The sequence below is a fragment of the Melospiza melodia genome, chromosome 9, assembly GCF_035770615.1.
Source record: "Melospiza melodia melodia isolate bMelMel2 chromosome 9, bMelMel2.pri, whole genome shotgun sequence".
NCBI classification, from domain to species: Eukaryota; Metazoa; Chordata; class Aves; order Passeriformes; family Passerellidae; genus Melospiza; species Melospiza melodia.
This window is the reverse complement of record NC_086202.1, coordinates 6,072,723-6,099,633: the sequence shown is the minus strand read 5'-3', so window position 1 is coordinate 6,099,633 and position 26,911 is coordinate 6,072,723. Positions and strand designations below refer to the sequence as shown.

The 26,911-nt window shown below is 43.2% G+C and overlaps 1 protein-coding gene across 1 annotated transcript; it reads right to left on the bottom strand.

Moving 5' to 3' along the window:
• Positions 1-16,668: 16,668 nt before the first annotated feature.
• Positions 16,669-24,176, bottom strand: PRLHR (prolactin releasing hormone receptor). Its single transcript, XM_063162816.1, has 3 exons — positions 24,043-24,176; positions 22,668-23,930; positions 16,669-17,774 (listed from the first exon to the last, which is right to left on the bottom strand). The coding sequence occupies exon 2, from the start codon at positions 23,742-23,744 to the stop codon at positions 22,710-22,712; it is 1,035 nt and encodes a 344-aa protein (XP_063018886.1). The 5' UTR covers positions 23,745-23,930; positions 24,043-24,176; the 3' UTR covers positions 16,669-17,774; positions 22,668-22,709.
• Between the last annotated feature and the right edge of the window lie 2,735 nt (positions 24,177-26,911).

Sequence of the window (26,911 nt, the reverse complement as noted above, 5' to 3'; positions counted from 1 at the left end):
TTTTTGATGTTACGCCCAGGGAGAACTAGTTATTGCAGATTTATAGGCAATCTGTGCAAAGACTGTCCTTTGCTTCCAATGAGTTTCTAATTTTGATTTGATGATATCCAGCTGCGGAGATTTGGCCATGATATTATATAACTTGTGATATCACATCTATACAGTATTTTCTTCCCCCTCAATGGCTGGCCTTTTCATACACGACCTGAACTGCAGCATCCCATGGTTTCCTTGTGCAGACAGCCATGGCATCTGGTGTTTATGGATCCCTTCAAGGAGCGTGTGCAGTTACAGTATGTGCATCTCGTAACTCTCTGAAATACAGGAGGCAAATTTAAATTTTGTTGGAAATGCAGCTTTTCCTTTCAGCTCCTCCTGCTCTCCCCATGGCTGGGAGCTCAGAGCAGGTCGGGGTGTGGGCAGTCATGCTCTGGAAGGCCTTGCAGACAGTGTTTTGTGGTTCCTTTTGTTCCAAGAATTTCTTCTAGCATTTGGCTGGAGCCAAGCCAGTCAGGCTTGTCCAACCCAGGGGAAGTCACCACCCCAAGGACTGAAGTTACCACATGCCACCCCCACACCAGGACAGTTCAGAACAGTCAGTGAAGGACATTCAGTGACCTTGTGACACCATTTCACCAACAAGAAGCCTGAGAGAGAGGGTTTCCCAATCCAATCCCAGAATATTTTCAAAGCAGAGCATTCAGTGAAGGCGACCACCTATTCATTTCCTGGAAGTAACCAACAGCAGGGCTTTATTCCCCAGACCCTGCTGAACTCAGACCTTCCCTGGGGACATTTTTAATCTGAAACAAACCAAGCTGTGCCTGTATTGACGCTGCTGGCAGGCCCCTTCCCTAGGAAATGAGGGAATGTGGTGTCTCTCCAGGGGTAATAACAAGGTTCCTTGCCTGGATACAAGAATGATGAGTGCTTCAGAAGTGCTGATGATTAAGGCCCGTGTTTAGGCCGCTTGGAAAAAGCGGTCTCCAAGATGAAGCAGCCACAAGCCAGTTCACTCTGCCACTCACCCTCCTTCCCCCCACGTGGCTGCCATGTGGGGAGGCCATGGAGAGCCCAGGCCAGCGTCCCTGGCAGGAGGATCCTGCTCCAGCTGTAGGGGTTGCCCCTGTGTGACCCACCAGACACTCAGCATGGCACAGCAAGGCAACCCACAGGTAGCCCAGCACATCAGGAGAGCTGTTACGGGGTTTTTTCACTCTTTTTTAAGGAAATCTGCAACTTGAGCATGGTGCCAGTAACTCTCAGGCTCTGCTCCCAGCGGAAGACCATCAGACAGTGGTGGGTTATACGGAATGGCTGCAAACACAAAGGCTACTTTTTGCCTAAACAAACTTTTCCAGCTTGAAAGGTTTGATGAAGAGACTGTGGCCACCCTAAATAGTATCAAATTAGCTGATAACTCACAAACACTTCAGTCAGTTATTCTCCTGAAGGGCTGCAGGAAGCACACCCATGGCAGGGACAGCAAATGCCTTCAGGAGGTGCTCCCCTGGGAATCAGGCAGAGCCATCCCCTCATTTCTCACATGCCATGCATATGCATAATTCCATATAAATCATGGGTCTGAGCAACCTAGAAGCACTAAACAAAGTTATAAGTTCACAGAAACATATTCAGTATGACATCTTATTCCCAGCTTTCAGTAAGCTCGTTATGCATTGAAGAGCTGCAATTCTTTTTTTCCTTTATAAACCCAGGGTTTTGATCCCCTCCTCCTCACGTGCACCTTCTCGTCACATTTCCATCTCCAAATTCACTTCTGATGCAAATTATTTCAATGGCACTTCAGAAACATACGCAGAAAATGCAGCCAGATGTCTTCCTTGGATTTCAGGAAGGCAGAGAAGTGTCAGAATTTAATCTGGATGGCCATGATGTTGCCAAAAATAGTTTCTGCACTCACCCTGTGCCTGTGAAGATGGATCCCAAGGCCAAACACAGAAATTAGCTTCCATATCAACATTTTACTGTCACTTTCATCGCCACGCCAATAGATTAGTTAAAATAACATCGTTTACTGGCATGGAGTGTTATTGCAAACAGATGTCATCATTAGGCTAAAGATGAGTCTTACTATTTCATCCAGGAGTTTATTCATGGTAATTTTGATATTTCTCATTGAAATAAGAAACAGTTTTCAGTCCTTGAATCTTTCGTCCCTGAAAACCACTTTAGGGTTGTTGGAGTTTTTGTGTTGTTTCCCTCTTCCATGAAGAAGGAATCAGCATTTTGCTTGACATGGCATAATTCTGGTGGTTATTTTCAGTTAAAAGTTTTCCCACAGTGAAAGGCAAATGTTAGTTGGAAAAATACCTATGATGATCTGTAATTTCTCGTATATCTTTCATGATTGTATCTAATGGCATTCTGTTTCCTTCAACTCTTCTTAATCTGAAGATGAATAATTCTAGTAACAAATATATTTGTTTTTCCATAGTCATTGAGTCACCTTCTCTGTGTTATTCAGATAAAGCTGGACATTTATTTGTAAAGTTTGGGGGTTTCGCCTTCCATTTTTGTGAAGGAATTCTGCATGGATAGTGGATCCACATTTAACTTCATTCATTAGAAAGGAACATGAAACAGTGCAATGTAATGAGATCAGCCACGAGAACACAGCAGATTGGGAGAGGTAAAGCAGGACTGGACCAGACAGAAAACTGAAATCACAGTCCTGCTGGAATGAGAGGCAGTGCTCTGGCTGACTTCAGCAAGGATTCTAGGATTTCATCCTGAGAATTTAATAGCACTGCTGTTCTAAGTAAGTTCAGGCAGAAATGCATGCTCACTGGCATAGAATAAGGTTTCAGTCCTACACAAACAAAAGCCTATGCATTTAAGTAAAAGAATTTTGAGCCTCTCTACTTTATTTATTCAATCTGCTTAAAACACATTAGATATTAAAAACTACATTGTAATAGATTCAATGTACCTCTGAGAAATAACCACAAAAATCACACAACACACCAAAAATGCAATGATGGCCACTTTGTATTCTTACTCAATCTGCTCCAGAGGGGAGAGCAACAAATCAGGTCATGTTTGGCACCTAGTTTAGTGCAATATATTGACTCATTGTTGCTCTCTGAATCTGTATATTCCTTACACCATGAGTAATAGGTTATCCATAACTTCTGTATGAAAACTTGCAGTGTCCCTATTGCATGAGCCCTAGTGCCAAAATAGAAATTCCCAATACTCCAACACAGCCCTGACCTCTGCTCCTGCTCACATCAATAGAAAAGTTTCTTTAGATCTCGGTAACGGAGGGTCAGTCACTAAAATCAAAATCCTTTGCAGAAAAAAATCCTACTATAATCTACTTTTAAAGTCCAAAATCTTCTTGAGTTCTCTTATAGTATGTGAGAAGAGACACTGGCAAGAAAAGGCACATTTGTGATGTAATATAGATGTTTAACTTGGGAAAAAATGGGAAGAGCTTATATTAACAGCCCTAGAGTGCACACAAAGTCAGCTTGACTCCTGGAAAAAAAAATCCAAGCAGATCTCTGGGCACTCACAAGGAGCCTAGAGCAGGTGCAGGTGGTGCAGGACCAGCTAGGCAGCAAGGAGGTACAAATTCCCACCCTGGAAAATACTGGACTAAACCAGCCTGATGCCCTGGAAAACACTGAACTAAACCAGCCTGACTGCAAAGGTGGATAAAGAAGGACAGAATGGTTGGAGTTTGAAGAGATCTCTGGAAATCACCTGGTCCAAGCCCCCTGCTAAAGCAGGTTCAGCTTAAGCAGATGACACAGGATTGCCCTCAGGTGGCTGGTGAATATCTGCAGGGAAGGAGACTCCACAGCCTCTCGGGGCAGACTGTTCTGGTGTTCAATCACCCTCACAGTAAAGAAGTTTTTCCTCATATTCAGATGAAAATTCTTGTTTCAGTTTGTGCCCACATGGTCATGCCTTTTCTGGGATAAACAGCTTCAGCTCCCTCAGCTTTCCCTTGTAAGAGATGCTCTGGTCCCCACATTCTCCTCTGGACTCTGCTCACTTGTTCTCTGTCTGCTCACTGCCACTAACCCTCTCCTCCTTTTTCCAGCACAGGGTGTCGTCACAGCGCTGCAGCTTTCTGGGGTAGCCAGAACGGGCTGTAGAACAGCATTTGCCTTCTATCCTCACTCACAGCCCTGTGCTGAGTTGCTTAAATGTGTAAAAATCTTGATGCTGCATCTCCTGTGAGCGCCTACAGGGACCACCGCTGTGTCTCATTACTCTGAGCTGGGAAAAGAGCAGGAGTTAGTTACTGACGGCAGAGCAGCCCCCAGAAACTCTAGCTGGAATTTCTATCTTCTTCTGCATTTGCCTTTACTGTAATTATGTTTCAGAATAATTTCTGTGTCAATCTCCCACTTCCAAATATAAATGTCACTTCTCTTGCCCAGATTCAAAACAAACTGTCAGTGTGAAATAGCTTCTAACACGTTAATAATGAAATACCGTTTTACCCCCACTGAGAATAAAATGCTAGGACTAATCATACCATTCTAAAGGGCTTATAAATCAATAAACCAAGAGGCAGGGAATGAACAAAATGCTGATTGAAATCATAAGCACATCAAGTATCTGCAGATAATCAGTGTCACATGTTTAAAATAAAAATAATTTAAAAAAAGAAATGGTTTTCCCTAAACGTGGATACGCACAGAGCCTTGCTAGATTTTATTCTCACAGTGTGGTTTGATTCCTCACGATGAAAGCACAACTGACTGTTAGAAAATGAGGGCAGCAGATCACTTTGTGATGTGACATTCACAGCCCAAGTGGTACAAGCTCATAATAAACTGTTGCAGTAGCTGGGACTTTTTCTGTGTCTCTTTCCCCCCTTTGCTGCTGGGATGCCAGCAGCAGCTCTGATGCAGTTTCTGATGCAGTTCTGATGCAGTTTCTCAGGTCAGGGCTGTGTCAGGGCCAACATCCCAGCTAGCAGCTAACCCACGTGCCTGTCTGGGGTCACAGGGTGGGAACTGCTGCAGTCCCATCACACATCAGACCCCACTGCCCTCTAACCCAGCCCACACTGCAGCCTGGGCAGCTCAGGGCTCTACCTCTCCCTCCCACCTGCAAAGTGTCCAACAGAGTTTGCCATGCTTTTCTCCCCCTGAAGAATCTGTTTTGTTGTCCTTTGGTCCAATGGGAGTTTAGGGCAGCAGCTCCACTGGGATGATCACCTCTGGTATCTTGTATAACACACTCCTCCAAAGTTGGCTGTTTTGGTGTCCTTAGCTGAAACAACACACAACACACCTGAAAATCCTCCCTGGGTGAGTCACACTCTTCCCCATCCCACTCAGGCACAGGAAGATTTGTACGTTTGGTGGTGGGGAAAGCTTTTCTCAAATTCATGGTATTCTCCTTAGATTCACATGACTACAGGTAAAGAATTCCTTCCCTATTTGGAGGTGTCTGTGAAGCTGTGATATAAAAAATGCTGTCAAGCTTCAGTTTCTATCGATTCCAAAAATGCTGGCACCGTGGAGGTGTCCAAACACCTTAGCTTGGGCCCAGGGGACCTGGCAACACAATCCAGTGTTTGCAGGTGTAGCACCTCCTGTGAAAGACCCTCCTGAAGAGAGGAGCAGCCCTTTGTTGGCTGACACTTGATCACCAAACCCACAGCTGCTCTCCCTGCATTTGTCACCCAAACCCTGGCCCTTTTGTCCCTGGAAAGGAACCTGTGAGAAGCCTCAGGTACTTTAGAAGTGGCACATTGCCATTTTTAGCAAAGAAACCTTGTTTCAGAAGTAAAGGCTGGCACTGGCTGTACAGAGAAATGTTAGATGCAAAACACCAACAGAGCAGCTCCTCAATTTTATGGAAACTGGTGACAGCAATTTCCTGTGTGAGAGTAAGAATGGTTCTTATTTACAGTCAACTCCAAATTATTTCCTCATATACTTTATTGAATCTTTCTTAAAGATAGATTTTGTAACCCTCATTTTTCATATTTCATATTTCAAGAAAAAAAGTTTACATAATGCATCAAGAATCATCTATAAATTCTTCCTCTGAATTCTGATGCAACTTATTGAATAAAATACAATAGAAATGAAGATGCTGGGAATTCAAGACAGAGTTTTTAATTATAAATCTCAGAGTAAATGAGCATGAGTTTCTCTTGCTAAAGAATTGTAAATTATGTTAATGGATATTGAGATTAAGTCTTTTTTTGAATTTATTTTGCAATACTTGATGTTAATAGAAACTTACGTTGTGTATTAGTCCAAGTGTCTTTAAAGACTTTTAGAGTCATTATTCAATGATGGATGCATGTTTTAAAAAATTTGCATTTCTGAATAGGTAAATGGATTAATTGAGAGAGGATCATGTAAAGCTTTGCAAATGTGTGCTGATGAACCTGTTAATAAAACACAAAATGCTTTATTCACACAAGATAGGTAGGCTTACCCCTTGTTAATATTCAGCAAGGCTAAAATATTCCTGTGAAGCGGCACTGAGGCATCATGATCTTCAAGTGATATGGGGTAGGAACTTCTTTTGATAAAACCTTCTGGGGAAACACACCACACCAGTGTTTAAAGTGTTTATCTTGTGTCACACATGTTATTCCAATTGTGTCACTGAAATGCTGCTACCATTTGAAACATTTCTCCCCAAGTGAGAGCAGCCCTTCACAAGTGAGGTATCTCTTAACAGGTATTTTAAAAACACAGTGGAAGACGCTCAGCATGGAGCTCTTTTCAAGATGGCTGATGTTTCCTCATCTCTTACTTCCTCTAATAAACATTCAATGAACCTATTTTTACCTACACCTCTCAGTCAATGTGTTGTAGCAACGTGCCCTTGTTGGATCCAGTGAGCCGGGCAGCAGGGCTGTGTTTCACTGAATCCATCCTGCAGCATTACGGAATTCAGGCACCAATCTTCCAAAAAGTATTCAGAAGCTCAGCCCCTGCTGGAATTCAGTGCCCAGGAGGTGGATATTTCAATAAAGCCAAGATTGAGCCATAGATTTTTAGATGAGTTTCCTCCAGCTATACCAAAGCTCTGGAGCCCCAGCTCTGCACCATTCTACAGCTCATCACTGTAGGTCTGTCATTATTCATCACCCACCTTTCTATCACTGCAGGCTCTAATTCTTTTGGGATCTCAGCTGGAAATTTTGTGTGGCTGTGTTTGCATGCACAGAGGCAACCGAGGCCTCAGAGAACATCACAGGGCACCAGGACAGCGTGTGAACTCATTAACAACAGAGCACTAAGATGAAAATGTTTTTATACTTTTCATAAAGAAGTTGCCATTACCTTGCGCATAACCTTGCAAAGTTTCTCCTATGTGCCCTTCTTCACAGTCCACCCAAGCTGTCACATTCCTGTCTCTAAGAGCTTGGGGACTGCCAGCAAAATCTCTACTGGATGATCCTCTGCAGGGCCATCAGTAACATCTAAAGCACTCAAATGTTAGGAAATGTCAGGATTTAAGCTGCTGAGAGAACCTTATGTTTGCCTTTCTGTGTGTCTGGGTAAAGCACTACTCCAGGGAGTAAAGCCAGAGATCCTTAACTCCCTGCAGCAATATGAGTGAATTGGGTCACTAATTCAAATGTTTCAAACATATCTACTGTCTCTTCAATAAATATTTCACACCTGCTTAATCACTGGCCTCTTCTGAAGTCGCTTTGCAAATTTTTGAGCCATACATCAAAGCAGGAAAAAAATCATTAAGTAACCTGGCTGGAAATAACATTTTTTCATGGAATGGAGCATCCCCTCTGTCCCTGGAGCATCTTGTAGGAATGAACGGTAAATAGAGCCTGGCTTCGCTGCAGTTTCTCCATTCTGTAGCTTCCACTGACACCTGCTGGAGGCGGGAGCTATCAGTCTGAGTTCTGTCTCTACAGAATTCTTGTGTCACACATGTTATTCCAGTTCCAGCCGAGAGGGCTGGGCCGTGCCGCGTCCAGCACCAGGCACAAGAAGGACACAGAGGGGCTGGAGTGAGTCCAGAGGAGGTCACAGAGATGTTCAGACGGCTGGAACCTCTGCTATGGGCACAGGCTGGGGGAGCTGGGGGTGTTCAGCTTGGAGAACACTACAGGGAGACCTGGGAGCCCCTTCCAGTTCCTGAACAGGTAGAGAGCTGGAGAGGGATTTTGTACAAAGGCCTGCAGTGATGGGAGAAGGGGGAACAGCTTTTAACTGACAGAGAGTGGTTTAGATTCTATAGTGCTAAGAATTTCTTCCCTGTGACACTGGTGAGGCCCCGGCACAGGTTGCCAAGGGAAATGTGGGTGCCCCATCCCAGGAAATGCCCCAGGCCAGGTTGGATAGGGCTTGGAGCAGCCTGGAATAGTGGAAGGTGTCCTTGCCCAGGGCAGGGGGTTGATTAGATGACCTTTAAGGTGTCTCCTAACTCTTTTCATGTTAGAAATTTTAGCAGGCTTCTGATGAACATCTGAAGCAATATAGGGAATGACATTTAAAAAAACCCAAAACCACACAAACAAACCACTAAAACACAAGCATAGTCCTAGAACTTTGAAAACTAGAAAGTATGATAATTCTTATGGTAGGTTGTTTATGTTGGTGTAAAGTGTTCTTGCTCTGCCAAGCCAGGGAACAGAGCCAGTCTGACAGACTTGAACTGTTCCTTCACTTCCACTAACATCACTGTTTGTGCTTTTGCAAACACTAAGAGCTGTGTACAGCTGAAAATGCCTTTCCAGGATTATCTCAGAGCATCCAGCTCATAGCAGTAGAAGTCTGAAGATTAGTAAAAAACTTAGAGGTCTCTACAAATAATTATTACATTTAGAGTGCTGCCCAGCAGGGGCCACCTAAGGTGAGGGTGTTTTTTGGGTTTTTTCCGGGTAGGAATGGAAGGGTGGTTGAATTTTTGGCTTAGCATCTTTTCAAGTTCATGTAAAGCTTTTATTATCTGGTGGCTGAAGTCGCCCCGGTGGCATCCAGGAGGTGGCAGTGGAGGAGCATCCATCGCTCCACGAACGCGGGGCTCGGGGGTCTCAGCTCGGGAGTCCGGCTTGGGGCATCTTGGACACATTTGCCAGGTCCTGAATGATGGAATAAACCGTGCCTGGCTCAGGGAAAAGCAGTACCAGAGAGAGAAATGCAGCCCAGGGGTTCTGATGTGTCCCCTACCGAGTGTGTCTTATTTTCTGTTAAAGACAACAGGATCACGTTGATGTATTTTCATAAATAAACACTAAAAACCCTCCTATTTCATGTGTTTCAGGGATATTTGGGTTTGCTTTGATTTTGTATTCAGTAATGCTCAAATTGAAGTTTTTTTCTAAAAGATCCCTTTAAAAGGAAGAAAAAGACAGGGAATTGTGAAAATCTTACAAAACCCTCTATTCAATTTAGCTTTTAAAAAGTAGATGTAAAAATAAAGGAAAAAAATGTCATGGGTAAATGAGCAGTGTGAAGCAGGACAGAACTCTTAGTTAGACTCCAGCTCTTTTTTTGAGCAGCACAGAGATGCTGACATGTCTTCTTTAATTGTGATGTGAGCAGCACATCACAATTCAAAAACAAATGCTGGAGAAGATTTTGAAATATGATGAAAAAGTCTCAAGTTCTTCAATTTAAAAACGGAGAATTTGCCTAGAGAATGCAGTGATTGAGGCTTCTGTCACAACTATCAAAGAACAGCAGGAGCAAGAGGAGTCAAAATTTTAAAATGTGAAGGGAGAGAAAAGGATTTTGCAAGTGATATCAGCAAGAAACAATTCTCAATGTACATTGAGAAACTAAGGGAAAGAGACTACACAGGTTATTATTATTATTGGTTCATCAGCAAATTAAAAGGAGGGGTCATAAACAAATAAAAAAAGCTAGAAAAGCCAAAGTTCTCTGTGTCTTTTTTTTGTGTGTGTTTTTAAGGGGAAAGATCAAGTGCAAAGGCTTCAAGCAGCAGCAGCAGAACAGGAGGAAATCCACATGGAAAAGCACAGGGAGGCAACAGCACACAGAGAACTGGAAAGTTTCACACTGCCTGAGCCTGATGCATTTCATCCCAAGATGCTGCAGAAGAATATGACAGAATTAATGTCAAAAGCACTTGGGTTATCTTAGGGAAGTCATGGGGTGTAAATAAGCATCAGAAAACTGGAGAGGAGCAAATGTATTCAGTTTCTAAGAATGGAAGGAAAAGATTAATCTAGGATTTGTCTATCAGTCAGCTTACCTTCAATGCCAGAAAATCCTGGAAAGCACAAAATCTTTGTGAGCAGTGCAAGAGAGCAAGGCAATGAGGAAAGTCAAAATGGATTTTTCAGCTGCAAATCCTCTCACAGCAAACTCATCTCTTTTTATGAATGGGCCCTGGGCCTGGATGGAGAGGAAACAATAAACAGCACCTAAAGTCACAGAATGAGCTTTGATACTTTCTCATTCAAAAGGGGAAAAAGTGGGTTCTGCACCAGACTCTGACATGACACAGGCTCAAAAGGCTGAATAAACATGCTGGACAGATGAAATGCAGCAATTTTCCTGCAATCCAGGATACTCTTTTCTGAACAAAAGCCATGACATGTGCCTTTAATGGAGTGACATTCATGCAGCACAACTCTCACACACCCCTTTGAGCCAGACCATGATGATCCATTGCCTAATGTCCTGTCCTCTCACAGAGCAATTAGAGGAAATGTTCTGTGAGAGCCAGCCCTGCTGGAAGGAGCTGTGATAAAGGAGGGATCTGCCTCCACTAATGGCACTGACTCACTCCCCAAAAGCTGAAATCCCTGCCTGACCATCAGTAATTAAGGGCCTGACACATTCTAAAATTCCTTTTGCTATAATTGGCCAAGATTGAACCTTCCCTCTGAGCTGCACATGAAGCCAGTGCAACATTGATTCAGCACTTCCACAAACCTTTTAGCATGGGCACAAAAAACCCAGAACTTTCTGCCATAGCCTGTGAGAGGCAACCTTCACTAGCTAACATTGCTGAATTTTATCATTGCTCTTATCTAGTTACATAGAACACAGGCTTAGCAAAAATATCAACCATCACAAACAATGTAACCTGTTATTTACTACAGAAATAGTAAATAAAGTTATTTACTACAGAAATAGCAAATAAATGCTAGAACACAAATCACAGCCTATGTTAATGCAATTCCTGTCTGTGCTGGCAGATCAGGGTTATATTTCTGAAAATATATTAGAAATAAATCACAAAAAAAAAGAAAAATCCAAATGAAATGTAGTAAATGTGAATCTATCAAGTGTGAAGGGACAAAAAAGACTGCCTGAAGTCTCTGTGTGTCCTGCTCATGAAAAGCAATGAGTTGGTAGTTACCTTTCTCCTCCTTTGCTGTAAATATTACATTAATTGGTTTTGCTTGGAGATGTACAAGGGAATTTGCACTAAAGCAAAGATGAAAAGAGTCAGGAGAACAGGAAGAAAACAGCTTTGGAGAGCAGTGGGGAGACTGGATGTGCTGCTGGGAAACCCCTGAGCACCGCTGGTGGGAACCAGTGTGGTGCTCCTGCTTTGCCATGGTGAGGCTTGAGGGGTGGAGCAGGCTGGTCCTGCACAAGCACAGAACACATTGTGGAATGCACAAGTCCTGTTTTGTTCATGCAGGCAGCCCATTGGTAGGGGGAGTTTTGACTGGGGTTTTTTGTTTGTTTGTTTGTTGTTTATTTTTATTTTAATGATCCTTCAGTTTTGGGGATTTCACATTGTCTTCCTGGCAGGGTGAATATGTAGGATAAAAGTGAGCTTTATGGGTTTGTGCTGTCCTGATTTGCACAGCTCTATTTTGTGTCTATGCCAGCAGACAGAGTTCTGCTGGACAAGCACAGATTTCCTTGGGGAGGAGTGCTCCTAGGTGTGCAGGAAGAGGGAGTGGGGGAAAATATCAAAATTTATGATCTCTGAGAAGCTCAGCAGATGAAAGTTTAAAGCAATGGCAGTAAAATTTCTGAGTGCTGGCAGGGATTCGCATGGTGTGTGCAATGGGCTCCTTGAAGATGTGTGATTGCATCCAGAGGGTGAGGCAGACTTCAGTGGGGACTGCTGGCAGGGAGGGAGTTGCAGCATGGCTGGAAAGCCACACAAGAGCATTAATGTTCACATTCCCTGTCCCAGGCTGCCCAGGACCAGCAGGGCTTGGTGGTGAGGCAGTGAGGGGTTTAGAATTAGGAGCTATCCTGTATTGTCCTTCCTGGCCTAAAGTGGCCTCCTTCTGCAGGTGTGGACCATGCTGGAGAGGAACTGTGAGCTGTCCTGATGGCTGCAGACCCAGAGCTGCTCTGTGCTGCCTGGCTGTGGAGCTGGCACCAAGCCACAGTGCTGTCACAAGTGTCACAGCAAACACCTCTGTGTGCTCCCTGTGCCCTCTCTCTGGTACATTCTCTTCTGCAGATTTTGGGTTTTACTTAACATAAATCCTGTAGGATTTTACTTCTGGCTGTCCTTTTGACAGTAATGGACCATTAACTAACTGGAGATAAAACTGAAAGCATAAATCCCTCTCCTGTAGGGAATTAGAGAGCAGGTTGAGGATGCAGGTTGTGAAAGGCAGGAGTTCACTGTAATCTCAGACAAAACCTGATTAACTGTCCCTGCCAGGCATCCCCATCTGTGCCAGGTGAGGAACAGGAAAGCAGAAGCTGGGGTTTGTGCTGCAGCACTGTTGGCATCTGCCAGGGGAAAGCCTTTAGTCCTGATGGTTGTTTGTTTGCCAGGGTCATCCCTGTGAGACAGTGAGGGGAATCTGGGCTGCTGAGGAGTTATCTGCAGAGACTGGTGCTGTCTCTGGTTGGAAGTTTGCTGTTTTTATCTTTTTTGAGACAGAGTGAGATGAGAAGAGCCAGAGCTTTGCTCATGTTAGAGGTGAGGGAGGAGAAAGCACAAGGAGTCTCTGCCCCAGGGGAGTGCCCAGACTGCTCCCAGCCAGGCAGGGGGATGAGGAGATGATGGGATGAGATGATGAGGCAGCTCTGCAGGCTGGGGTGTACCAAGTCCAGTTCCCAGCCTTTCCCTGGGGTCTCCAATAATGTAGAAGAGCTCTCTGCTATGTGTCTGTGGGAGTGAGTTTGCTGATGACTCCCTTCACTAGACTTTGAGGTCAGCCCCTACTGATTAAAAAAGTTCATTACCTTCCTCTTGCAGGAATGACTCTATTTTCAAGGTCTCCCAGGCCATTAATCAAGCATCTTCTTTTGAAGGCAGTTTTAATTAAAAGTAACTCATCATTAGGGCCAGGTGGCCAAGTCAGAGGGGGATGTCCTCAGAGACCTCACTGGCTCTGTGTGGTGAAGGGAGTGGTTCATGTTTGTGCAGCCCCCGCCTCCCAGGCTTCCCCCCACTCCTGGTGGGTTGTGAGTATTCTTTTTTAAGTGTCAAGCTGAATATTTAAACACTGTTTAAAATCTATATAATTTACACGCATATCATCAGAAGAGTTCAGTCATCTCACCCCCACTGCTGTGCTTTGGGGTCAGACTCAAAGGGTCGAGTGAAAGATTTAAAATGTCCAAGTTTGTGGCCAAAATTAGATATTTTGTCCTTGATTTAGCACATTTTCAAGTTCATTTAATGTTTTTATTACTACATCTCTCAAGTGCCCTGGTCATGTCCAGGAGGTGGCAGTGGAAGAGCATCCATCACTCCACAAGCACGGAGAGCTCACGGTTCACCAAGGGCAGAATCAAGGACTGCTGTCCAGCACAGCACAGCAAACAGGGTGTAAATGAGCATCTGAAGACTAGAAAGGAGCAAATATATGCAGTTTGGGGGCTTTAAAAGTCACCCCCATCTGGGATACCCCAAGTGCCAGAATCTGTGGCTCCGTAGTTAATAGCCTGGAAATGTGTAAGGAAATTTGTTCACTTGAAAGCCAGGAGGAGAAAAGCTGTGTGTAATTGCAAAGAATTGGATTTCAAAGCAGTTTTAATCATTTTTATTACTCAAATGAGTAAAGCATCTGCATATCAAATCCACTACAACTGACTAAAGAACATACAGGATTCTCAGAGTGAAGCAAAGTAAACAGAATAGTGCCAACATCATGATTTAAGTTAATATTTGTTGATGAGCCTCTAGTCCCCTTTTTAACTTCCCTCATGCTGGGATAACTGCCTCTCTGGAAATGCACAAGGAGGTACTGGAGAACTGGAAAGCTTCACACTGCCTGAGCATCATGCATTTCATCCCAAAATACTGCAGAAAAATATGACAGGATTAATGTCAGAAGCACTTGGGGTTATTTTAGGGAAGTCAGGGGGTGTAAATAAGCATCTGAAGACTAGAAAGGAGCAAATATATTCAGTTTCTAAGAATGGAAGGAAAAGACCAATCAAGGATTTGTCCATCAGTCAGCTTACCTTCAACTGCCAAAAAAATCTTGGAAACCACAAAATCTTTGTGAGCAATTAAAGAAAACAAGGCAATGAATCAAAAGGATTTTCCTACTTTAAATCCTCTCAGAACAAACTCAGTTCTCTTTTGAATGGGCCTTGGCCGGGACAGAGAGGAAACAATAAACAGCATTTAAAGTCACAGAAATAACTTTGCTACCTTCTCATTCAAAAGGGAGAAAGTAATTAGTATAGATTGGTCTCCTTGCCCAGGCAGATCCCAGGTTTGCAAACAGGGGACACATGGCATGGTCTGAAGCTTGTGTGGTCCTCACCTGCCTGTTTCAGATGGCCAGGGCAAGAGGAAATAGGTGAGGTAATATCAACAGGAGCAAGAGACCCACTTGGAAACCAAAAAAGGGGATAATAAATCCATGGGTATGAAACCTGAAACTTTTTTAGAAAGAACATAACAACTGTGGACAGCATTTTAGGACTCTGAGAGGGGGTCTAGAATAAACAGAATATCAAATTCTTCATGCACTCGCAAATATTTTTTATCAATTTTCATTAATTCTTTTTCTGTATTAATTTTCCAAAGAGATTAGGAAAGACTTTTTTTTCTCTGTTGCACTAGGCTGCTTTATTAGTATCAGATACTTATTTTAATCACTGTCTTGCATATGTGAGCTCTGCCTGGCTTTGTGTAATTGTATCTCCTGATGACACAGCCTTGGGAAACTTATTGTTTAATGAGCTGAACCCTCTCTAAAGCATTCCCACCCACCCCAGCCTGCAGCAGCACTGTCAGTTTTTGGCAGGGGGGTCCTGTGTGTGTTTAAAGGCTCTGCCTGCTGGGCTGGGGGCAACTGATGGTCATGGAAGGACACCAAGTTCATCAGAGGCTCAGTACTGCTGGGAAATGGGATGTAAGGGATGCTGGAGGTAGGGAAAACAGCTTTTGTTTCTCTGATGAGGAGAGAATTAGTGAGAAAGCAGCTGACTAGCAGGTTCCAGGGAAACAAGGAATAATTTACAAGAATACTTTGGTGAATAAAGACCCAGACACTTTATCAAGTGTTTTAATGCTGAATGCTGAAGGGAAAATTATATTAATTTCTTGTGAAGAGGTGGTGCTTGATAAACCTACTAGCTCCAATTCAGAGTTTAGTTTTATCTGTATATTAGGATGATAATTACATGCATTTGTGCTCAGTGCCACATGGACTCCAATCTCCCAGAGCTGTTAGCAGGAGATGTCTCAGATCTGGGATTCTCCCTTCCCCTAGAAACTGTACAAAATATGTGGAGGGAGGAGCTGCTGCATTCTGCGGGTTTCTGATCCAGAGGGCGAACAAAACAAAGATTTTTTAATTCCCAAAAGGGAACTTGGGAATATTGTAGAACAGTAAACAGGTTGGAACTTCCCTTGCATTCTATTTCCCCTCTGTAGTTGAGAGTAATCTGTAGGGTTTGCCATTTCTGCAACTATTTTTAAATAGGTGAATTGTAAAACTCAGTGTAGCTCCACATTACCTTTTATCCACCTCATTGAGTCTCAATATTTGAATGTAAATAACTTCAGATTTAGAAAGCTGTACTGACACTCTTCATTTAGTTTTCATTCACAACTGTTAAAAATTTTAACACCATTCTTGTTTCAATCCAGCCTTCTCCAAACCCACCTTCCATCCCTGTTTTTAAATACCTCATGTGAGAGCTGGAACAGAAAGTGCTTGCCTAATTATCCCTATTTTCAACACTGTAAATTAAGCTGTTCATGTGAATAGTTTCTTCATTTAACAATAAGCAAAGAATATTAAGGACTGTGAAATAATGCAAATTTTGTCAGACACTGTACACAAGGTTTTATGGGGGGGTCAGAGTTGTTTGGAACAGTGCTTTCCACAATGCCTTAAAAGCAAAGAAACCCATATTTTTGTCACTAGAGCAAAACACAGGTCTTCAAAATCTTCACTTTGTCTGTGTTGTTGTCAGAACTCTGACAGGTGATGATTTGCATTTCCTCTGTCCTCAGTCTGTGACAGTTTTCCAAGAGGAGGCAGTATCAAAGCAATCTAGAATTAGCTGTGAAAAGTGACAATTGCATGGGTGGCACAAAAGGCTTTTACAAATAGACATTATTTTATGCAACCGACATTAATATATGTTTTAATGAAGGAGTGATTCACAATGATAATATTATTGACTTGTTAAGATTAAACAGGTCTGCCATATGCTAAGTGCTTCAGATGGTTTCAAATTTATTTTTATTTTTTAATCTATGCATATTAACAGCAGATGTTGAATTTTTAAATTATCCAGTAATCGAGAGGAAATCATTTCAAAGCTGAGTGATAATTTTGTCATGTATTTATTTGAAATACTTTTTATGTATTATATATTGGTTATTTAGCTCATAGCTAGCTCTTGTACATGATAATTTTTGTCATTTACTTCCTCCAGAGTTTCCTCCAGTAGCTGAGGAGTGGGTTGGTTGAACATTTGCCTTGGAACTCCATCCCTAAACTTTCTTTTTTTTTATTAAAAAAACCCTTTCACAAGTGCATCTGCCCTCAACTCCTGTGCCTCTGGACTGAACAGAAATGGGATGTTCCTGCTTTTGCCTGGCTTGCCCCTGCTGCACTGAGGGAGTGAGGGGAGTGAAGAAGAAAACCACAAAGCAAATACACTGAGCTGACACACCACAGGCGAGGGACCCTGCTCTCAGAAGGATTGAGTGGCTCCTGCATTGGTACAGGAGCAGCCTCTGGGTGATTACAGATTCACCCTTTGGCTGCTTATTGATAGCTTGAAGAGCAGAAATTTGGTTTTTTGCTTTCTTTCCTGCCCTGCCTCCAGGAGCCCACGACGGGGTTGGTTCACAGCACAATCTGTTCCTTCTCCTTCCCACTCCCGAGCACAGCAGGTCACAAACTCATCTGTGGCTGGTGGCAGCCTGGGACGGCGCACCACGGCTCCCATGTCGTTTGCTCTCACATTTTCACCTGTCTTGTGGGTGTGGTGGAGGAAAACAAACACATCTCCAGTGGCTGGGAAGCTCTAGGAAGAGAGACAACACCTCGAGCTGATCATCCTCCTCAGAGCAGAGCTGCCCTGGGCTGAGCGGTCACCTTGTGCTGATGCTGCTGGGGAGGAGCTGAGCTGCGCTGAGAGATGCCCAGCCCACCCCCAGCACCAGCTCCTCACAAAGCACAGCACTGAAACCACTCCTGCTGCTGGGAGCCACCAGCTGCCTTTCCAGCATGTTTTCTGGAGACCCAGAGCTGTGCTCAGCAGGAGAGGCAGAGCCCAGCTCCACACTCAAAGCTGCAAGCTTCTCTCTCCAGTCCTCCTTCTGCTGCTTGGCTCCTGTGCCTCATGGAAATGTAGGAATTGTAGGAAGTGTAGGTGTAGAGATTTTTGGCATCATCTCCTTCTGGATATTCCCTGCAGAAATTTAAGAAAACAAAACAAAATCAAAATGACAACAAAAACAAACAAGCAAACAAACAAAACCCAACAAAAACAAAGAACCACAGGGAAATTACAATGGGATAATTAACATAAGCAAGATGCAAAGAATGGAGAGCCCAGTCAGTTTCAAATAGGTAGCAGTGATCTCAAATTGATTTCCAATGGGCTGGAGACGTGAATCGAGGAGCTCTCGAGTGTTGCTTTATTATCTGTATAAATTACTAACTTCATTGACTTTATTTTACAAAGCAAGCTGTAGAAAGGGAAAGTCAATCCCATCTACTTCTTGGTGAAGAAAGTAAATGTATAGTTCCTAAAGGGACATAACACCCAATGAGATACATTTGAGCTTCATGCCCTTTACCTCTCATATTTTGCCCTGTAGGGAGGCAGCCTGACTATCAAGTAGTTGGTTCTGAATCATTTAGGAGAGAAAACACCTCTAAGATCATCAAGCCCATCTCTTAACCCAATATTGCCAAGACCACCACTAAACCACGTCCCCAGGTGCCTCATCTACACATCTTTTAAATCCTTCCAAGGATGGTGAGTTCTCCATTGCCCTGGCCACCCTGTTCCAATGCCTGACCAGCCATTTGGAGAAGAATTTTTTCCTTATATCCAATCCCTGTGTAATCCTGTGTGGGTTCCTAAAAGACAGAGTGCTTAGATATCTTTTTCTTCCCCAGGGAGCAATGAGAAAATGCCAATATTCCTAATTTCAGGTGGCAACAACCTTGAAGGTCCAGCTTCCACTGAGTAGCTGATCAATGGCTTCAAAAGTCTATGGGAGAGTTAAGAGAGCAGGGAGCAGAGAAATAAATAATACAAAATTTTTTTGATATCAGCCTGGGGAAGCCTGTCCCATCTGCTTATGTCACTACACAATAAGAATGGACTTGAAACCTGCTCTTGAGACAGGGATTGTGGAAATGATTTCCAAAGGAAAAGCCCCATTAGTGTAGGATGGATACCTCAGATGCATCTGCAGCTCCTCTCTGGGACTTTGAATGAAGCATCTTGTTGCTGTGGAGGGAAATCAGGTGCAAAGGATCAGAGTTAGTGATGGTTGTGACCCAAAATGAGGTCACTGAGCATGGGGAGAGTATTTACTTGAGGTAAACACAAGAGCCAGAGCTGCAAGTGTCAGGCCAGGTCAGCTGAAAGTGCACACAGCAAATGGTTCAGTTCAGAGCCTGTATGCCTTGCAGAAAGAGAGAAGAGGATATTCTTCATTTTAAGAAGCCCTTTTCCCTTTAAGCTCTCCCTCTCTGTATGCCTTCCATGAGGCAGAAATGTTTGCTTTCACCCTTGAGCAGCCTTTTCTCCAGGGTAAAGAAGAGGAATGTAATTATTTTTTCCTGAGAAAAGAAAAGCAGTGAGAGGGAAGGGCTGAAGGTAAAAGTTTGCACTACATTTCTTCATGTAGAAATGGCCAAGATGGCAGTGGCTTTACCAACAGAATATTGGTTTTGTCTTTACCTTCTTCGCATCTGGTGGGGAGATTGATTGATGCATTGTGCAGTTCTCTCTTTCACACTTTTTTTATCTCCAGATGCAGGTGTATCATTTTCAGCTTCTGTCACCTTAAACAACTAATTACAACTCACCATTGACACCTCAACAAGGAGAATTTGCTGAATTAAAGCTGTTCAGAGGACCTGTTGTCCAGCAGGTATGAAAACCCCCAGCTTTCCCCAGTCCATCTATCAGCTATGAAAGGTTCACCCTGCTCCTCCTTACGGCAGGAGCTGCTTTTGCCCCCCAGATAAATTGACATTCCCCAAACACAGTGCAAATACAACTCTTAGTTTTCTGCTGACAAGAACAAGGAACAATTATTTAAAGCAATGCATTGCACAGACAAGTTGGGTTTTGGTGACTGTTCTGAGTGGATATCCCTGAGGTGGGGGAAAGACCAACTCTACTTGACCCTAAGTGAGGTTTTATTGTTTTGCTTCGGCTGCCTGATCTCAGCTTTAGTGAGCTTTGGTCACTTTCTAATCTAATTCCTGATCAAACATTCCTGGCGTACTTTTCTATGTTTTTCATGAGTACATTGCCTTTTAATGCCAGCCCCACTCTAGACCACAGGGAGTAGTTTTTCTTTGATCAAGCACAAGTGTAGTTAATAGGTTTATCAAGTTTTGAACCGAGCTACTCTACAAAATAAAAGCGTACTGTGATTTCTTAAACTGCAATTAAAAAATACACCACCAAAAACGTCTCAGTGATGAGCCCTGGTGCCTCCAAGAACTGCAGCAGCTCCCTGGAGAGTGGTGGAGATTAGCAAACACGTTTCACATGACAGCTTTCAATATATTTATTTGAATAACTGGATTACAGAAGTGCATCAACGTGCCTCTAAATCTTATTACTGTTTATTACTCTGGATTTCAGACAAAACAATAATTAAATTGGGCAGAGATTCTTGGGGCTCAGTTAACAGAATTGAATGTGACTGTGCTTTGTTCTCTGCCCTTTGGAACCCCTAGACCTCAAGCTCAGGACTGTACCTCCTTTGTGGAGGGAAAACCTGGAAAATGGCATTACAGGACCGCTGAGGTGGACCAAGGGGGCTGTGGAGGACAGAGAAGGAGCTTCAGGAGCCCACAGGTGGGGAATGCAGATAATTTCAGGGTGCATCTGAAAACCTGCTTGTGAGGAGGGCCTGAAATGAGAGCAGGCTCTGAGCTTTCTGCTGCAAATTCCCATCCTGACAGAACCAGGGCATGTACAGGTTAAACCAGCTCTTAAGATGAGGGTGCCAGCTGTGCTGGGCATCTCCAGGAGCTGCCAGACCCTGGCACTGCTCTGAGAGCAGCTCCAGAGGCAGCCTGAAGAGAGATTGCATGTGTCACTGTGGGAACAATCTGTGCCCTGAGCAGCCCTTCATTTCTGTCTCAAGGAAAAGCAAACAGAGAGAGAAATCCTTGTTTGCCTCATGCAGCTCTTGGCAGTCGCCATCTCCAGTCATTATCGTTCAAGAGAACATGAACAAGTCAAACTGCAGTGATGACAAATGAGGGGAAAATATGAAATGTAAAGAGGAAAAGATCCCAGGACTGCTGTGGTTTAGAAGTCTGGGAGGACTCCACTGGGCTTTGAATCTCTCTGGGTGACAGCACTGTCTGTATTTAGTGCAGGAGGTTGTAGACATCATGAGCCACATCAATCTTAATTGACCTCTATATCCTGAAAAATTAGCAGTTTGAATTTACTTAATTTCACAGAAGAAAAATGTCTAAAAATCAGGATTTTTTTGTTATTTGAAGCTGCTTTCTGCATTGTTGTTTCAGTGCTCCCTTGGTGTCCTGCTCTCTGTACTCTTTAAAAGTCCTGAAAATGAGATTGAAAAGCTTTTAAAATTAGGTTGGTTTGTTTAGAAGTGGTCTTTTTGCCTTTTCAAAGTGACCAGTTATACCAGTAACTTACTATTTTGAGCTTCAAGGAAAAACAATTTCCTGAAATTCAGCAAAAGCAAAACATTCTTTAGAAGGTCACTCAAATCTTTAAATAGAGCTAAGAAAGGCAGGCACACATAATCAGAGTGAATGCAAGTAATACCCAATTTAAATGGACCTTCATTCAGTGCCTCTGTAATCAGCTTTTAATGTCCTCATTACCAGCAGTAAAAAAACTTGAGATTGTAGCAAGTTTGTGAAATGGGATTTCAAATATTTTCCCAACACTTTTCACAGGATGTGCACACTGATCCAGGGGGTTTTTTTTATCAGATTAATTTTACTGAAACACGATGAGCAAAATGATTTTCACAGATTCACAGTAGGATTACATTCACAAAATAAAGCAGCCATCCTCTCTCTCTCCCCCTCCCCTCCTGTCCATTTGCATTGCCCCCAGCAGAGAAGTCTCTGTGCAGGTATGGTCAGAGAGGTGTCCTTGCTGACCATGGCCAGAGCTGCCCCTGGGTTGTGCTGCTTTTTTGGCTGATGGCAGTTCAGTGCCAGGAAGTTTCTCGTGCTATCCCCAATTGCAGCTGAGCAGGCTGGAAGAAACCTCTCAGAACTTTGTCCTCTGCACTTAACTGTTATACCAGGTATTTTCAGGGAGGAAGAAACTAGAAACCACTAGGCTGATTATAGCTTCTAACTCCCTTTGAAAGGCAAATGTCAAAGGAAATTGTTTCTTCCCAAAAGACTCCTCCAAAGGAGAGTGTCTGCCCCTCCTCTGTGTTTGGCAGCTCTTTCTTTGACTGGCCATGCAGTGCTCATGCTTGGCTCAGTATCCACAGCCCCTTCTGTGTCCTGGGGCACCTCCAGAGGGGCGGTGCCAAAGCCTCTGGCTCTCTCTGGAGGTCAAAGCTGATGGCAGCATTGCCACATGTCAAAATCAGCTCCTCAAGGAATGATGAATTCATCTCGGTGCTGTCAAGGCTGTGAGGGCAACACAGCTGACACAGTAGGGTCAGGGAATCGGGGCTGCATGAGGAAATGGCCCTAACCCAAAAAGGACTACAGGAATGCTGTGAGTTCTCCACCCTAGAGCCTGTGCTAAGGAATGGACTCTGGGCAGACACACAGATTTAATTTTTATCCAATCCAAAACACTCCCTCTTTGAGATATTCAGGTTTTCTATTCATCCTTGCTTCTCTTTGTCCCCAAAACCCATGTCTGTACTGACAGTAATATTCAACACAGCTAGGAAGGATCCCTGTATCTTATTGTGCTTACATCTCCTTGGCTTCTAACTCCTATCAAAGCAATAAAGCTGTTATTGAGGCATGACATCTGCCTGCCATTCTCCATTAGAAGTGTAGGTGCACATGGGACTTGTGTTGTTATAATTGAGCCCTAAGGGCAAATGTCAGGAATGAGGACTAATTAAAAGCGGAAAAGACTTACAACGTGCATGGACAAAGGAGGTGCACTCCCACCAGCTCTCATTTACAGCACCACACTGGCCATAATGCAGTTTGTAGCGGGTCCAATTTTCTTCTTCCTCCAGGCAAACATTTTTTTCAGCTCTCCCCTGAAGCTGTCATGGAGCCAGGCATAGAGGAAGGCATTGGTACAAGCAGACATCATTGCAAACCAGTGGCACAGCAGCTGGATGAAGTTGAAGTACTGCTTGTCAATCAAGCTGATGTCAATGTCCTTTATCATGTTGAAGATGTGCAGGGGCAGCCAACAGACTCCAAAGGCTGCCACCACTAAGACCAGCAAGCGAAAAGTCTTTCTCCTCCTGGCTCTGTCCCATTCAGCTTGGCCCTGGGTGACGTTGCCTGGGACTACACGGTTCTTCAGCTTGACTGAGATCCTCAGGTAGGACAGGGAGATGACAGCCAGAGGCAATACATAGGTGATGATGAGGGTGCTGTAGGCGTAAGCCAAGCGATCTCTCTTCATGTGGAACCAAAACTCCTCGCAGATGGAGAAGTCCAGCTCCGGGAACTCGGCGTGGTAGGTGTGCACCAAGGCTGGGGCAGCCAAAGTGCAGCTCAGCAGCCAAATAGCAGCCAGGATGTAAGCACAGATGGGGATGGTGAGCCTCCTGCGGAAGGGGTACACCGTGGCACAGTACCTGTCCACAGCTATCACGGTCAGGGTGAACACTGACACAAACACCGTGACAGGTTGCATCAGGAAAACAAAGTAGCACATGAAGCGCCCGTAAACCCAGCCCCGGGGCTCAAAGGCGTAGGCCAGGGTCAGGGGCACACAGGTGGCACACATGAGCATGTCTGAGAAAGCCAGATTGCCTACCAGAAAGTTGGTGACGTTGTGCATTTTTTTTGTCTTGCAGATGACATAGATGAGAAGGTAATTCCCGATGACACCAATAAAAACCACCAGCGAGTAGCAGGGGATGATGAGTGGCTTGAAGGACTGAACGAACTGGAGCCCTGAGAATAAATTGCTGGTGTTGCTGTGAATCGCAGAGAGGAAGCTTTGGGAGGTTAAATTGTCCGAATTCATCATTTTCCTCCTTTTGTTGTCTGCCGTCAGCTGAGTGAAGTAGTTAGCACTGCGCTGCTTCTGCACTCAATCAGGGGGGATAAGGGATGGATCACTGCCTGTCCAGAGGTTGCCACATGGATAGCAAACAAGCAGCTGGAAATGCAAAAGGTGAACTTGTAACCCTCGAGAGGCAGCTTTCAGCAAATCCTAAGAAAAATCAAATACAACCAATTTCCATTAAAGCCCTCCTGTATTTACTATTAAATCTAGCTTTTGACAGCATGCCACTTAATAAACATTTAATACAGTGAGTACTTACTGCTGGGGGTTTTTAATCCCATATGATTTTCCTGTGGATGCCAAGAAGTGCCCTAGATGTCTGTCTTCTGCAAATCCAGGAGCGTGTATGTGTGTGTGTGTGTCAGAGAGAGAGAGAGAGAGAATGTATGAGTGAGAAAGAGGGCGATGTGCATTTACAAGCTAAGTGGAGATCACTGTTTTTAAACAGTCTTCACTACTAGGTCATGACAGATTTATGTGTAAGCTTTTATCCCCATTGGCTGCCCTGGGTATTACGTTGGTCTTTGTGTGTTTTTTACTGATAGTAATTAGTTCTAGAATATCCTTTCAAAAATTCCCCTCTCCTTCCAGTGCATCTATAATTGCCCCTCACATCTAAAAATCAATTTACTTTCATTAACGTGAACCTGCACAGTATCTAATCCTAGATTAGCTTTTCCAGAGCCCCCAGAGTGTCCAAAAATACTACCTGTAATTTTGTTGCTATAATGTGACGGTAAAATAGAATTTTAATCACATGCTAAAGGCAAATAAATGTTTATACCACTAGAGGGTCTCAGCTATGTACCTGTGAATGAAGTTAGGATTAGAAATGTGCATTTATCTTGTAGCACAAAGGATCTTATTTTACTTAAATTTATTTTCTACTAGTGCTACAATGTTTACTCACCCACTATGGCTATTTTCAGTAGGATTTACACATCTTTAAAAGTAAACAAACATGTGTGAGCATCTCAAAGGAAATATTAGCATCCAAATAAGTTAGATGTGTTTACCTGCAGAGAACTACAGCAAACTTCTGCTGTTATCTCAACTGCCTAAAAATATTTGGGGTGTTTCTTCATTCCTGTGTTAGATTAGTTAACCTTTTCTATACCAGACAAGTGCTAACTGGTCAGTAAAACCATCTATAGTTGTTTTGCTTGGTTCAGATATTAGAAAGCAGAAAACTCAGGATAAGTGCTTACAGAACATTTAATTAGACATCCCCATCCAGCTTTTGTCTATTGTTCTAATTCTCCCTTAACTCTTCTCCATTTCAACCCAGGACCAGAATCTCATCTGGTGAAAAACAGTGAAAATCCACTGTATCTATTTGTACCAGCTAGAGAAACTAAAAAAAAAAAATTCATGGAGCAGCCTAACTTCTGAATGCTTCAGAGCAGAGAATATTGTTAGGTACTGCAAGGCACTCAGGGGATTCAGACTCAATTTTAAATGACAGTTTATGTTCTAGTCAGACTAAGGAAATATTAACCCATTACTTTCTAGGAGGCTATGAGCAGAACCATATCCTTTTGATTAGATGTCATTTGACATAAATCAGAAGTTTAAATAGACTTGATTTTTGTCCTACTCCTTTCTCTATTCCTAAACCAGAAGTTAATCTCGTGTAGCCTTTGTTCTGATCAGACATTCTGCTTGCGAAAGATGGGAAATTAAAGCTTGGCAAGTGCTGGCTCTGTGCTGCTGCATCCAGGGTTAAATTATGCCATGGACTGGAATATGGCTGTAATTCCAGCCTGAGGGGAGAATGAGCATGTAACCCCATTGCTCAGGAGTGTCATCCTTCACTGCACGGCTATAGTCACCTAGCCATGACGCAGACTAAAAATGGGATGTTATACCCCACTTCAGAGTCCAATCTCACCTCTCTGAGCCATGTGGGACTCAGGGGAACTCAGTACCTGTTTATCTCTACATACCCAAATCCAGAATAGGAGAGGGACATGAGGGGAGAGGTTGCAAAGAGGCAAGAAAATAGGAAATTCCTACTGCTGTCACCACCCAGTGCAACCAGACTGCTTGGTGATAAGCAGCATGTTCAGAATTCCTAAAACCCATCAATTCACTAGCTCCATTTAATGGGGGAGAAAAGCATGGCCTGGTTTAAAGTAGGATTGCAGTAGGCTTTGTACATGGCCCCTTGCAGAAGACATAGAAAATATAGAAAAATTTAGGGAGGCATTTGTAAAAGGCTTCCATACTGCCCACATCCCTTCATACTGCCCACATCCCTTCATACTGCCCACATCCTACTGGAATTACAAGGCTTGTGCAAGGAAAGAAGCCTCACAATAATATAATTGCAAATGAAATAATTGAAAATTTCATTTTTAACTTATTTTTTTTTCATTTCCAAGAGCTGCAGAGTAGATCCTGTAAATATTGTGTTCCTATGAGAAAAAGGTTTATTCTTCCCTATGTGAGAAAAATCAAACACAGTATCATCTCAAGAAGCCTTCAAGGTCACCTTAATGCTCAGGTCAAGAAACTAACTTTATATATTCTTTTATTTCAAGATGTACCAGGCAATGTTCCTGCATTTTCCCTTGTCTTTAAATTTATTTTTTTCACCTCTGAAACCAGTAACTGATACACCTTTTGTTTGAAGGCTCCCACCTATTTCTCTTAGTGATTTTCTGTTTGTTTTGGCTTCAGGCAGAAAATGTCTTCAGTTCTGCTGTATGCCACAGTCAAGGTCTGGAAAGATAATATTTAATAAGGGCTTGAATAGAAAAAGTATTCCAGCAATTTATCCCAAGAAAATATTTTCTCCTTCTAAAACGACAAATATTAATTTTGTTTAGAATTTCCAAGGCTATCTGACAGAGTCCTTCCTGAATAGACCCTAAGTCCTTTTCACACGCAGAATTTCCCCATTAAAAGAGAAAAGGTCACAGAAACTGCATTACTGTCATATTAGAGCTATTTTGACATTCCAAGTGTATAAGGGTGTCACGCACAGGAATGATGATGAGTGTCTGGTTGAAGCCCTGGTTGTCCTTGATGTTATGTTATATTTAGAGCCAGACCAACACTTCACAGAAATGTTTCACAGCTGAGCTTTCATAATCTCTTATGCTAACCTGTCCAGCTCCCCACAG

Coding starts and splice junctions, on each gene's coding strand:
- PRLHR (XM_063162816.1), bottom strand. CDS start 23,744: ATGATGAATTCGGACAATTTAACCTCCCAAAGCTTCCTCTCTGCGATT.